The 12,153-nt window shown below is 43.5% G+C and overlaps 1 protein-coding gene across 1 annotated transcript in view; it reads right to left on the reverse strand.

Moving 5' to 3' along the window:
* Positions 1-4,833: 4,833 nt before the first annotated feature.
* PSMB2 (proteasome 20S subunit beta 2) overlaps positions 4,834-12,153 on the reverse strand; it is a 34,730-nt gene continuing 27,410 nt past the window's right edge. Inside the window, exons 4-6 of the mRNA XM_079726878.1 lie at positions 9,220-9,382; positions 7,414-7,463; positions 4,834-5,068 (exon numbers count right to left, since the gene is read on the reverse strand). Coding sequence (XP_079583004.1) covers positions 4,961-5,068; positions 7,414-7,463; positions 9,220-9,382 — 321 coding nt within the window. The 3' untranslated portion in view covers positions 4,834-4,960. The remainder of the gene's footprint in view (positions 5,069-7,413; positions 7,464-9,219; positions 9,383-12,153) is intronic.

The following is a 12,153-nucleotide window of genomic DNA, read 5'->3' on the forward strand; positions in this document are numbered from 1 at the left end:
GCTTTAATGAAAGCCCTGGGCCTGCAAGAGACATTCTACTACTAAAATTATTTTAGACTACAGGAAGTTGAGGGGATTAAATGAGGTAAGACATATGGCACTTAAACTATTTCAGCACCCTCTTCCATCTCTTCGGGGTTCCTTGTCAGCCTCCCTAACCTCTTCACTAGTCAGAGCTAAGCTTCCCTACCCTGAGGCAAAACAGGTGCTCTCTTCTCCAACCTATCCCCTCTCACCTCAAGTCTGGGAAGGAATAAATTGTTTTCAGTGTATTAATCACCTGAAAGCAGATGGGAACCAATCGGGAGACCATTCTGAGCAGTGTCTGGCCAGGAGTGTTAAAGCATCGGTGCATTCCCAGTGTTTTTCAAACTTGAGGAAATTGATTTAGGACATAGCTGGCATTAAAAAAAACAAAATCTGGTAGAAGAAAACAGATTAGAAAATATCAGAGTGCACTACATCACGACTCAATCATACATATATATACATACCTGTAAGAAAAGTTCCAGGAAGCAATGCTTACACTTCTTACAGTAGGTATATATATATGCAGGTGTGAAGTAAAAAATGTATGCTGAGGCCATATCAATTCACTTGGGTCATGGCTTTATGAGGTACAGGAGAGGGAAAGGAAATTGGGGAGCTGGGTTGGTAAAGGATTATGAAATGTTTAGCATGTCAAACCAAAAAGGTGGGCTTTATTCTGTAAGCAATGGAAAACCATCAGAAAAGTTTTAAGTGAGGAGAGGAATGGATGATCCAATTTTTAGAGTACAGAGAAAAAACTGGAGAGGGAGGAGATTAAAAGTAAAGAGGGCTTCCCTGGTGGCGCAGTGGTTGAGAGTCCGCCTGCCGATGCGGGGGACACGGGTTCGTGCCCCGGTCCAGGAAGATCCCACATGCCGCGGGGCGGCTGGGCCCATGAGCCATGGCCGCTGAGCCTGCGCGTCCGGAGCCTGTGCTCCGCAATGGGAGAGGCCACGACAGTGAGAGGCCCGCGTACCGCAAAAAAAAAAAAAAAAAAAAAAAAAAAAAAAAGTAGAAGTTAGGAAGCTGTTAAAATAGCCTAAGAGGGACTTCCCTTGTGGTGCAGTAGTTAAGAACCCGCCTGCCAATGCAGGGGACACAGGTTCGAGCCCTGATCTGGGAAGATCCCACATGGCACAGAGCAACTAAGCCCGTGCGCCACAACTATTGAGCCTGCACTCTAGAGCCCGCAAGCCACAACTACTGAGCCTGTGTGCCTAGAGCCCATGCTCCACAACAAGAGAAGACACCACAATGACAGGCCTGCACACCGCAATGAAGAGTAGCCCCTGCTTGACACAACTAGAGAAAGCCTGCACGCAGCAACAAAGACCCAATGCAGCCAAAAATAAATAAATGAAAAATTTAAAAATCCAAGAAAGGGGGGCCTCCCTGGTGGCGCAGTGGTTGAGAGTCCGCCTGCCGATGCAGGGGATACGGGTTCGTGCCCCGGTCTGGGAGGATCCCATATGCCGCGGAGCGGCTGGGCCCGTGAGCCATGGCTGCTGAGCCTGCGCATCCGGAGCCTGTGCTCCGCAACGGGAGAGGCCACAACAGTGAGAGGCCCGCGTACCACAAAAAAAAAAAAAAAAAAAAAAAAATCCAAGAAAGGGAGTTCCCTGGTGGCCTAGTGGTTAGGATTCCAGGCTTTCACTGCCATGGCCCAGGTTCAATCCCTGGTCAGGGAACTGAGATAATGGAGATGGAGATTTTCATTAAAAGATTTAGGAACGTAAAGCAAGCATACTCCAACAAAAATTAATAATAATAAAAAAAGATTTAGGAAGTAAAACAGCCAGAACTTGGTGACTATGTGAAGGTTGGAGATAAAGAAGGCATCAAAAACGATGCCCAGCTAAATGCAATATGGTATCCTGGATCATATCCTAGAACAGAAAAAGGACATTAGTGGGAAAATCAGTGAAATCTGAATAAAGGCTGAAGTTTAGTTAATATCAATACTAATGTGCCAACCAATGTTGGCTTCTTAGTTTTTACAAATGTAACATGTTAACATCGGGAAACTAGGTGAGGGGTATAAGGAAACTCTGTGTTATCTTTGCAACTTTTCTGCAAAACCAAATTTATTCCAAAATAAGCTTATCAAAGATAAATGATGCCTAGGTTTCTGGCTTGGGCACTTGGGAGCTGGGGGCTGATGGTAAGGCTCAGATTTAGACATGCTGAGTTTGATGTCCCTATGACTAGAGGGTGAAATACCTAGAATTAAGTGTATCTTGAGCTCAGAAAAGAGATCTGGATTGGAGAAAACAGACTGGAAGTCAGGGTGGGCTGGTGGGCTTGCCTATGAGACTGCCTTGGGGACACTTTTATTCAAAGGCAGAGAACAATTTCATTCCTGGTGAGGCTTGGATGCAGAATAACAAGTTTATCAATAATTATGTACTTATTGAGCACTTACCACATACCAGGCCCTGTTCCAAATGCTTTATATTTGCACATGGAATCCTCATACAATTTTGACCATTCTACAGATGGGAAAACCATGAAGCAGGACTGCTCATGCCTTAGTAGTGGCACTCAACTGGGGCAAGCATAAGAATCACCTGTGGGGCTTCCCTGGTGGCGCAGTGGTTGAGAGTCCGCCTGCCGATGCAGGGGACACGGGTTCGTGCCTCGGTCTGGGAAGATCCCACATGCCGCGGAGCGGCTGGGCCCGTGAGCCATGGCCGCTGAGCCTGCGCGTCCGGAGCCTGTGCTCTGCAACGGGAGAGGCCACAAGAGTGAGAGGCCCGCATAACGCCAAAAAAAAAAAAAAAAAAGAATCACCTGTGGAGCTTTTTTTTTTTTTTTTTTTTTTTTTTTTTGTGGTACGCGGGCCTCTCACTGTTGTGGCCTCTCCCGTTGCGGAGCACAGGCTCCGGATGCACAGGCTCAGCAGCCATGGCTCACGGGCCCAGCCGCTCCGCGGCATATGGGATCCTCCCAGACCGGGGCACGAACCCGTATCCCCTGCATCGGCAGGCGGACTCTCAACCACTGCGCCACCAGGGAGGCCCTGTGGAGCTTTAAAATAGATGCCTTGGAAAGAGATTCAGGAATCTAGCCAAAAGCCCACACCTATGCATACTGATGGTGGTGTTTGATGATGAATGAGCTGTGGTCATGTGAATCATCTCTTTTGCCCATTTATTCAATGATTAGCTTGCTTCTTATGGTATAAAGCATTTACCACTGGTGTATTAAAAAGTGTACGACAGGGCTTCCCTGGTGGCGCAGTGGTTGAGAGTCTGCCTGCCGATGCAGGGGACACGGGTTTGTGCCCCAGTCCGTGAAGATCCCACATACCGCGAAGTGGCTAGGCTCGTGAGCCACGGCCGCTGAGCCTGCACGTCCGGAGCCTGTGCTCCGCAACGGGAGAGGCCCGCATACCGCAAAAAAAAAAAAAAAAAAAGTGTACGACATTCAATTTGATATTAATCCAATACTGTTAATACAAACGTGCTGTATATGGAGTATCTTAGAGAGATGATATATTTCGCCTCAGATAAACCAAAAACCTATTGTATGTGGTATTAAGAGTGGCACAGAATGGAATAAAGTAGGGCTTACCTTAGTTTAAGACCAAATGGTGCTCACAGTATGGTTCCCAGACCAGCAGCATCAGCATCAATTGGAAATATTAGAAATGTAAAATCTCAGGCCACACCCTAAACTACAGGAGTAGGACCCAGCAAGCTGTGTTTGTAAGGAAACTGGGATGCACGCTAAAGTTTGAGGACCACTGCTCCAAAAAAGCTTCAATCTGGTGGTTCTCTATCATCACCTAAGATTAGAAGCTTTAAAAAAATATTCCTAGTCTAGGCCCCAAACCTGCTAGTTAGAATCCGAGAGTGAATGCAGCCTAATCATGTAGACTAAAAAAGAAAACTCCCCAGGTGACTCACACATACATCTGGTTAAGAACCACTGTTTTAGTGGCACCAATCAAAAAACATCTACATTACTCATTTCCAAAAAGCTAGGTTAGGAAGTAAAACAGATAGCTGGTTAACCACCTACAGTACACCAATTTCATGGAATATTATGCAACTGTCAACAATAAGGTAGCTATTTAGGTACTGATATAAAAATAATCTCCAGCAGTGTTAAATGAAAAAAAGCAATATGCAGAACATTTAAAAATATTTTTTAAAAGGGACATGTGCATGCACATATTTTATACAAGAACAGTGTATCTCTTAAAGGTTAGATAAGAAATTAGTAGCTGAAGTTTCCTCTGGGAAAGGAAGAAGGTGATTAAATTATAGGGATGGGAGAAACATTTTTACTGTGTGTTTTTGTACTGTTTGCATTTTTTTTAATGGCCCAATAACAAGTATTTTTTTGGGAGGGGAGGTTCTTCTAGATGTTTTACAGTTTTACTTTTTATTTATGCTTTTCTTTTTTTTTTAAATTGGGGTATAGTTGTTTTACAATGTTGTGTTAGTTTCTACTGTACAGCAAAGTGAAGTAGAGTTCTCTGTGCTATCCACCTGGCTTTTATTAGTTACTTATTTTATACATATTAGTGTATATATGTCAATCTATAGGTACATGTATTACCTATTCAAATTAATTAAGTTAAAAATGTTTAAGCTTAGGGGCAATAAAGAACCACTGCTTTAGAGGGAATGAAACATTAGCAAGCAAGCTGTCAGCTGCTAAAGGGCAATCAGAGCATTAATGAAGGGAAAGGGGCAGGAGGAGAGACAGTCCTGGCAAAAAGTCCAATGCAGGTAACCCTCCCTCCACTTCCTTCCTGAGGTGATGTTAGGTAAACTGAGACTCAACCCAGAGCACTCAATTTATCCATAGTCAGCTTTATTCTGAAATAACCATCTATGGAGAGCACACGTCAAAAGAGTAGAAAAAAATAAAAGAGCCCATCAAAAAAAGTTCCCTGGCAAGTGGGAGGGAGGGCATGACGTTAGGAGCCCTGTTTAGGGAAGGAAATGTTGTCCAGGTCGTGGATGCCATTCCTGTCAATGACTCGAACACTGAAGGCTGGCAGATTCAGAATGAAGCGTTTCTGGAGCTGCAGAGAAACATGAAGGAAATCAGTCAACAAATTTTTATTGAGAACTAACTGTGGTCCAGGCTCTGTTCTAGGCACTGGGCATATAAGCAGATAATAATCTCTGCTTTTGTGCCACTGGTATCCTATTGGAGGCAGTTGGTACTAGGACACTGAGGAAAGCCCAAACGCAGGTGGTGGCTGACTGGAAGGTAGTGAGCAAGAGCTGAGGGCTTGACTCTGGTCAGTCAGCTGATGAAGAATGAGACAATCTAATGCTCTATTCCTCACAATTTGCCACCAATTAGCCTGGTAAACACAGACTTCTCTTTTAAAGTGTCTCAAGGTAACAAGCCAACCAAGGAGCGACTGCCCTAGGAATAAGCTTTGGACCAAAGCCATGTACTCCTAGGTCCCAACAGTTTGCTCCAGTCACCCGCCCACATTATAAGGACCAGATGTGTATGTGTTTGTGTGTATAGCTGGGGGGTGGTGGGAAGGATGGTCTCAGAACTACTCTTGGAACAACTCCTGCTTCTGTCTCCTCCAATACAAGCTAACCTGTCATTAAAGAAACACCTCTGGGCTTTTCATGAGACTCTCTGCTCGAGAGGCTATTCCAAAGGAGCTGTGGTCTATGTGCATAAAACCAGACGGCCCCGTTAACCTGGCTGGAGACTACTCAGAAACACAGCTGGAGGAAATCTTTGCTTCTGTGGGTGACTCTTCCTGGACACCTCCCTTAATCTCTAGATAGAAAGCACAAAGCTCCACGTGCTCCCTTAGGGGCATATCCTGGAAATGTACACCTCTCCAGGCCTAGGCCCTCTCTCTCTTGATGTTTCCCATCTCCTTTACAGATGAGGACTGGACAGCAACAACCATTTCCATTTCTATAGTCCTCTCTGGCTGATGACTCCTGTGTCCAGAAACCAGCTCCAAGATCAAGAAAAGGTGACAATAAGGAAATGTGGGTTTATAAAATAATCATATTTAGGATCCTTGGGGAATAAAGTCTCAAAGCATTCGATATTCCAGTGGTTTCTTCCTGGCAGCCCCTTGCAACACTTGGGGCTGCTGGACTAATACAGCCTCTTGGCTGAATGGTTAATAAGAAAAGCACATGAGTTTATTCTCAGCTTCTGCTTTGGAAAGGGGATTTACAAACAAGAGGGAAAAGGGGCACTATGGACTGAAAATGACAGGCTTGTGTAAGAGGCAAACTGACATTACTGTCCAATGCTACCACCTGCTCTCAACCTCCTACTGTCTTCTCACTAGACCACGAATTCAAGTTCATCCTTAGGCTACAAGAACAGTAAAAGAATTAAAAAGCCTACAGGAGCTGCTTTCTTTTCCTCCTCATCTTCCATTCATACCCCAGAGCCTTAGACTCCTAGGAGTAGTATTGGAATGGGCAGGGCCTGTGTTCCTGGCGTCATAAACTAAGGGCTACTCTCCCCTACTGCCCAAAGCCTCTTAGTTACCTTCTATGGCCTCCTGAATTCCCAACAGAGGCTTTCCCTCCCAAACTTATGTACTGTTAAGGGAACAGACTTTTTTTTTTTTTTGGCTGCATTTGGTCTTCGTTGCTGTATGCAGGCTTTCTCTAGTTGCAGCGAGTGGGGGCTACTCTTCGTTGAGGAGCAGGGGCTCTAGGCACAAGGACTTCAGTAGTTGTGGCACACAGGCTCAGCAGTTGTGGCTCGTGGGCTCTACAGCGCAGGCTCAGTAGTTGTGGGACACGGACTTAGTTGCTCCACAGCATGTGGGATCTTCCCAGACCAGGGATCGAACCTGTGTCCCCTGAGTTGGCAGGCGGATTCTTAACCACTGCACCACCAGGGAAGCCCCCAAGGGAGCAGACTTTATGACAACTCCAGGTAGCACAAAAATAGAGCAGGTATAAAATCTAGCACAATAGTTCTTAAAGTATGGCCCCAGTTACCACCTGCAGGAAAATCATTTGGGACTGTTGGTTAAAATATTCTCAAGATCTACACCAGGACCACTGAATCAGAATTGGGTGGGGAGTGGGGTGGAAGGCATGAATCTGCCTTTTTTAAGAAACAAGCTCCCCCGCTGATTCTTATACATGCTAAAATTTGAGAACCACTAGTCTGGATGAACCAAAAAGAAAATTAATTAAATTATAAAATTGACATTGATGAGAAGGTGACCCATGAGCGAAAAAATAAGCTTGTTATATACCAAACTCTACCCCTGGTAGCAACTTCACATCTGGTTAGTGGATATTTATTATACCTTCTGACAGGGATCAGAAAAAATGCAAGTGAGGAACGGGAACAATATTGGCAAACAGAGAGACAAAACATTCCTTTCAGGATCCCATGGGAGCTACTCACCTCCTCCAGACATTTCCTAAGAAGCTCCACTGCCTTCTCACGTGAGATAGCTGAAAGAGAACACAGAGGCCAGGCACTCAAGGTGCTGACATTAAGTCCAACTCTCTGCTGCAACTTTTGACTAAGTTTCAAACTTTTTCAGGTCAGCATGCCACACAAATGCCACACAACAGAAAAGGCAAAAAAAAAAAAAAAAAAAAAAGCCTAGCCTTCTGGCTTTCAACAAACTTATTCCATATGCAGTTGAGGGTGCCCCACACCCAATGCTCAGGCAGCCACAAGCCATTGCAAATTGATTTGCTACAGAGAAGGGAGAGCATGACGGAATTCTGCCTCCCATGGCCAGGGCTTGCCTCTAGAGAAGTCCAGCGGCCTGCCTCTTCTTTATAGCCCATCCCCCAACTCCCAACGCCCCCAGCCCCCCTTTAGACCAGGGCTTAAATCAGCTCCATCTGCCCTAGCCAGCTGCAAATCAGGGAAAGGGAGGACAGGGCCAGTGTTTTAGCCTCACTTTGCCAGCTGGGCCTCAGTTTAACAATGGAAAGTGAATTCATAGGATGGGGCTGAGTCTCTCATAAAATAGGAGCCAAAGGAACTGTCCACAGGCATGGCAAACTGGGATGACATATTATGCAGTTAGGCTTCAGGGGTGGTTGGTGGTTATTTTGGTGGGCAAATCAGCTGTATTACTGACAGATGCCAAATCAAGAACAGTCACTAGGAGGCCAGGCTAATTCTTTTTAGGATGTGGCCTGGAGCTCTGGCATGGCTGAGGTTGAGTGAGAGGGCAGCACCAAAAAAGGAATGAACAAGCCAGATTCTTACTATACTGACAGGGATGAATGGAATGTAAGGAGAAAACTGGTTATCTGTGCTACATCTATAGCTTGTAAAAGCTGAGAATCCCAACTGCCTATTGCTCACAGTGGCTGAAGTTGAGGTTAGGGTTGGGGTCAGAAAATAGAACTTAACACAAAAGCATCCCAGTGTCTGGAGGTTTGCCAAGCTGATGGTTCATGGACAAGTAGAGAGCCAGCTTTTTCTTGTAGGAGGGGGTAGCCATTAGGTGATAAGAACCAAGGGAACGGGCTTCCCTGGTGGCGCAGTGGTTGGGAGTCCGCTTGCCGATGCAGGGGACGTGGGTTCGTGCCCCGGACCGGGAGGATCCCACATGCCGTGGAGCGGCTGGGCCCGTGAGCCATGGCCGCTGAGCCTGCGCGTCCGGAGGCTGTGCTCCTGCAACGGGAGAGGCCACAACAGTGAGAGGCCCGTGTACTGCAAAAAAAAAAAAAAAAAAAAAAAAAAAAAGAACCAAGGGAACAGCTCAGGCTATGGCCTTAGAAAGCTTTGATATTTAAGAAAAGAAACGCTCAGTTGTCATGCTGGAGACCTGTTCATCACCACAAGCTCAAAACAAACATACAAACCACTTGGTTTACTTGCTCATTCTTTACACCTGAGAAGCTAATGAGCACCTAACTAGGGCAAAATGAGTGAAAAAACTGAACTTTTGTAACTGAAGAGTTATAGTTTTACTCCAACTCTCCTTTAAAACAAAACAAAACCCAGCTCTGGGCATATGCAATACCTCATTTTATCTGGCAGAAGAGGGAGTTCAATCAGCTTTTCCATAACCCTAATGACCTACAGGAGAAAGCTTCCAGAGGGCACCTGCATGTGCTTCTTAGGATCCATCGTCTTTTCAAGCCCTGGCCACTCAACTCCAGGGGGTTGTGCACAAAACCAGGAAACAGCTGAGGACAGGGCTCTGCTACTGCTCCCTACACTTAGAGAGCTGACACTTACTTGGTGTGTAATACCGGTCCAGGATACTGAGAGTCAGGAAGGCACCATAGCCATGGGCTGCAAAAGGGGCTTTTGCCAAGGCTGCCAGGTAGTCCATGTAGTAGAGCGCTGGACCATCATGCTCATCATAGCCAGCCAGGAGGAGGTTGACATGATACGGGGTCTGCAAAGGAAAGACACTGCAAAGTGATGGTCAAAGCAATAACACCAACACCTCTCCTCATGGAAATAGGAACGTTCCAACTCTTGATAAATAAGAAAATAGCAGCAGCTGAGTAAATCATGATGAAAGTAAAGATTTAGACAAATCTAAAGGACCCAGAGTGTGGTCAGAGGTAAAGTGAGGTCAGCTTGTTTTCCCTGAACAGAAGAGCATTTGGAGCACTTTAAGGTATGTGAAAAAGCTGCTTCTTAAAGCCCATGGATCAAAACCTGTTACAAAAGCATTTCAAAGGCAAAGCACGGGTGTTCTTGCATTGTTCCTAATAGGTGAAACCAACACACACAATTCTGAGAGTGTCAGGCCACAGGCTAAAGAAAGCTACAGCTCCAACCACTTCATCCAAAATAAGAAGGCTCAGTCTGGACAACTGGACCAAAATCTCAAATGGTAAACTGGAAGGAAAGGGAATCCTCCAACACTGCTGGTGGGAATGTAAATTGGTGCAGCCACTATGGAAAACAATATGGAAGTTCCTTTAAAAACTAAAAACAGGGCTACCATATGATCCAGCTATTCCACACCGGGTATATGTCCAGAAAAGACAAAACTCTAATTCAATACACGCACCCCAATGTTCATAGCAGCACTATTTACAATAGTCAAGTCATGGAAACAACCCAAGTACCCATCAACAGACGATTGGCTTAAGAAGATGTGGTACATATATACAATGGACTATTACTCAGCCATAAAAAAGATTGAATTATTGCCATTTGCAGCAACATTGGTGGACCTAGATAATACTTAGTGAAGTAAGTCAGAGAAAGATAAATATTATATGATATCACTTATATGTGGAATTTAAAAAATAATACAAGTGAATCTATATACAAAACAGAAACTAACTCACAGACATAGAAAATAAACTTACGGTTACCAAAGGGGAAAGGAAGCGGGGGTATACATTAGGAGTACGGGATTAACAAACTACTACACATAAAATAGATAAGCAACAAGGATTTACTGTATAGCACAGGGAACTATATTCAAAATCTTGTAATAACCTATAATGGAAAATAATCTGAAAAAAAAGTATATATAAAACTGAATCATTTTGCTGTATACCTAGAACTAACATAATATTGTGTATCAACTATAAAAAAAGAAAAGATAAAAAAAGAAAAAAGAAACAAGTCTTGCAGTAGGGAAGGGTAGAAAGTCTCAAATATTTAAGTCAAATCACTAAACTTTTTTTTTGGCTGTGTCACACAGCTTGCAGGATCTTAGTTCCCTGACCAGCGATCGAACCCACATCCCAGGTGATGAAAGCTCGAAGTCCTAACCACTGGACCGCCAGGGAATTTCCAAATCACTAAAATTTTAATGCAGACAGTAATAATGGAAGTTCGTAAATACAAAGAAATGTGGTAACTCTAGAAGAACTGTAGATTTAGGTGAAATGCTAATACTTTTCTAATATAATAAGGCTCTGCTAAGATAACTAAGAAGTAATTTTTATCAGTGAGATAAATAAACAGTACTTATAATAACCTATTTATAGGTATTCTTTCTTTGTATTACCTGCAAGTCTAAAAATGCAAGTTTCTACAGAGAACCTTAACTAAGTCTACCTTGCTCTTCATCTCCAAATGGATGATTCTTTTTCTATACCAGGTGGGCCATTTACCATGGCCTGTCTATGCTCCCAGGCATCAGCGGTGAGACTCCTATGTAAAATGACTTCCTTTTTCTCTGCAAAGTGTGTTTTCCCTCTTGCATTTGCCACAGTGGCTAGTGAGCAGGCCTTGCCCATGGTTATATGCCCATCCCTAAACTTATATATTCGATTAAATGTACATTAAATGAAATCAAATACATTTATGCATCCTATTATGGGGCATAAAGTAATAACAGCTAATGGTCTTAAAAGTGATGCTTTGTATTCTTTGAACACTGATTAACATGGACACTTGGCAGCCTGAAGAAACATTCTAACTCATGTTAGAAGAACACATGAAAATATCATATACTTACTTGGAATTCCAAGCCAGCTGTGCTAAGTAATATTTTCCTTAGACTACAGAGTAGCCCTAACCTGCAAACAAGTTTCTGCCTTGGGGATAAGATGGTGAATAGTCTCAGGAGTTTAAGAATTGACCAGCAATAGTCAAGTCTTTAGAGAAAATAATCTGCCTATCACATTTCCCAGTAAGTAGCGTGCTACACTTTGCCAGGCTCTGGAATTCTCTGCCACATTCTATGACTACATTCTTAATAAGTCTGACCTTAGGCAAGACACTTAACCCCTATGAGCATATGTTTCCTTATGTGTAAAACTGAATTAATTAATCCTTCCCCTTTCTGTCTTCTATGAAATATGGTGAGAAAAAAATAATAGAGGTGAGGCATCCCAAACTCTGGAAGAAAAAAATGCTACCTGAATTCTTAGTATATTAGCTACACCCCAGTCTCCTTTTGACAGCTTACCACTTTAAACAACAACAACAAAACTGTCTAAATTACCTAAAAATAAAAAATATATAATATATTTTTAAACTGTGAGAACACTAATGCAAAATCATGCAGACAAAGAATACTGTAGTGTTCTTATAGCTAAAATTCGAATAGCAAAACAGAGAGAAAAATATATAGCAAGGAGATTCTAACTGGTTTCCTTCTCCAAGAGGTTTAATAATATAGATTCTTACCTATCACAAAGTAAGTTCATCTTTTTGCTAAGAGGATAACTCTACTCTTCTCCATTCACTGGA

This window comes from Hyperoodon ampullatus (genome assembly GCF_949752795.1).
Source record: "Hyperoodon ampullatus genome assembly, chromosome: 2".
Classification (NCBI taxonomy): domain Eukaryota; kingdom Metazoa; phylum Chordata; class Mammalia; order Artiodactyla; family Ziphiidae; genus Hyperoodon; species Hyperoodon ampullatus.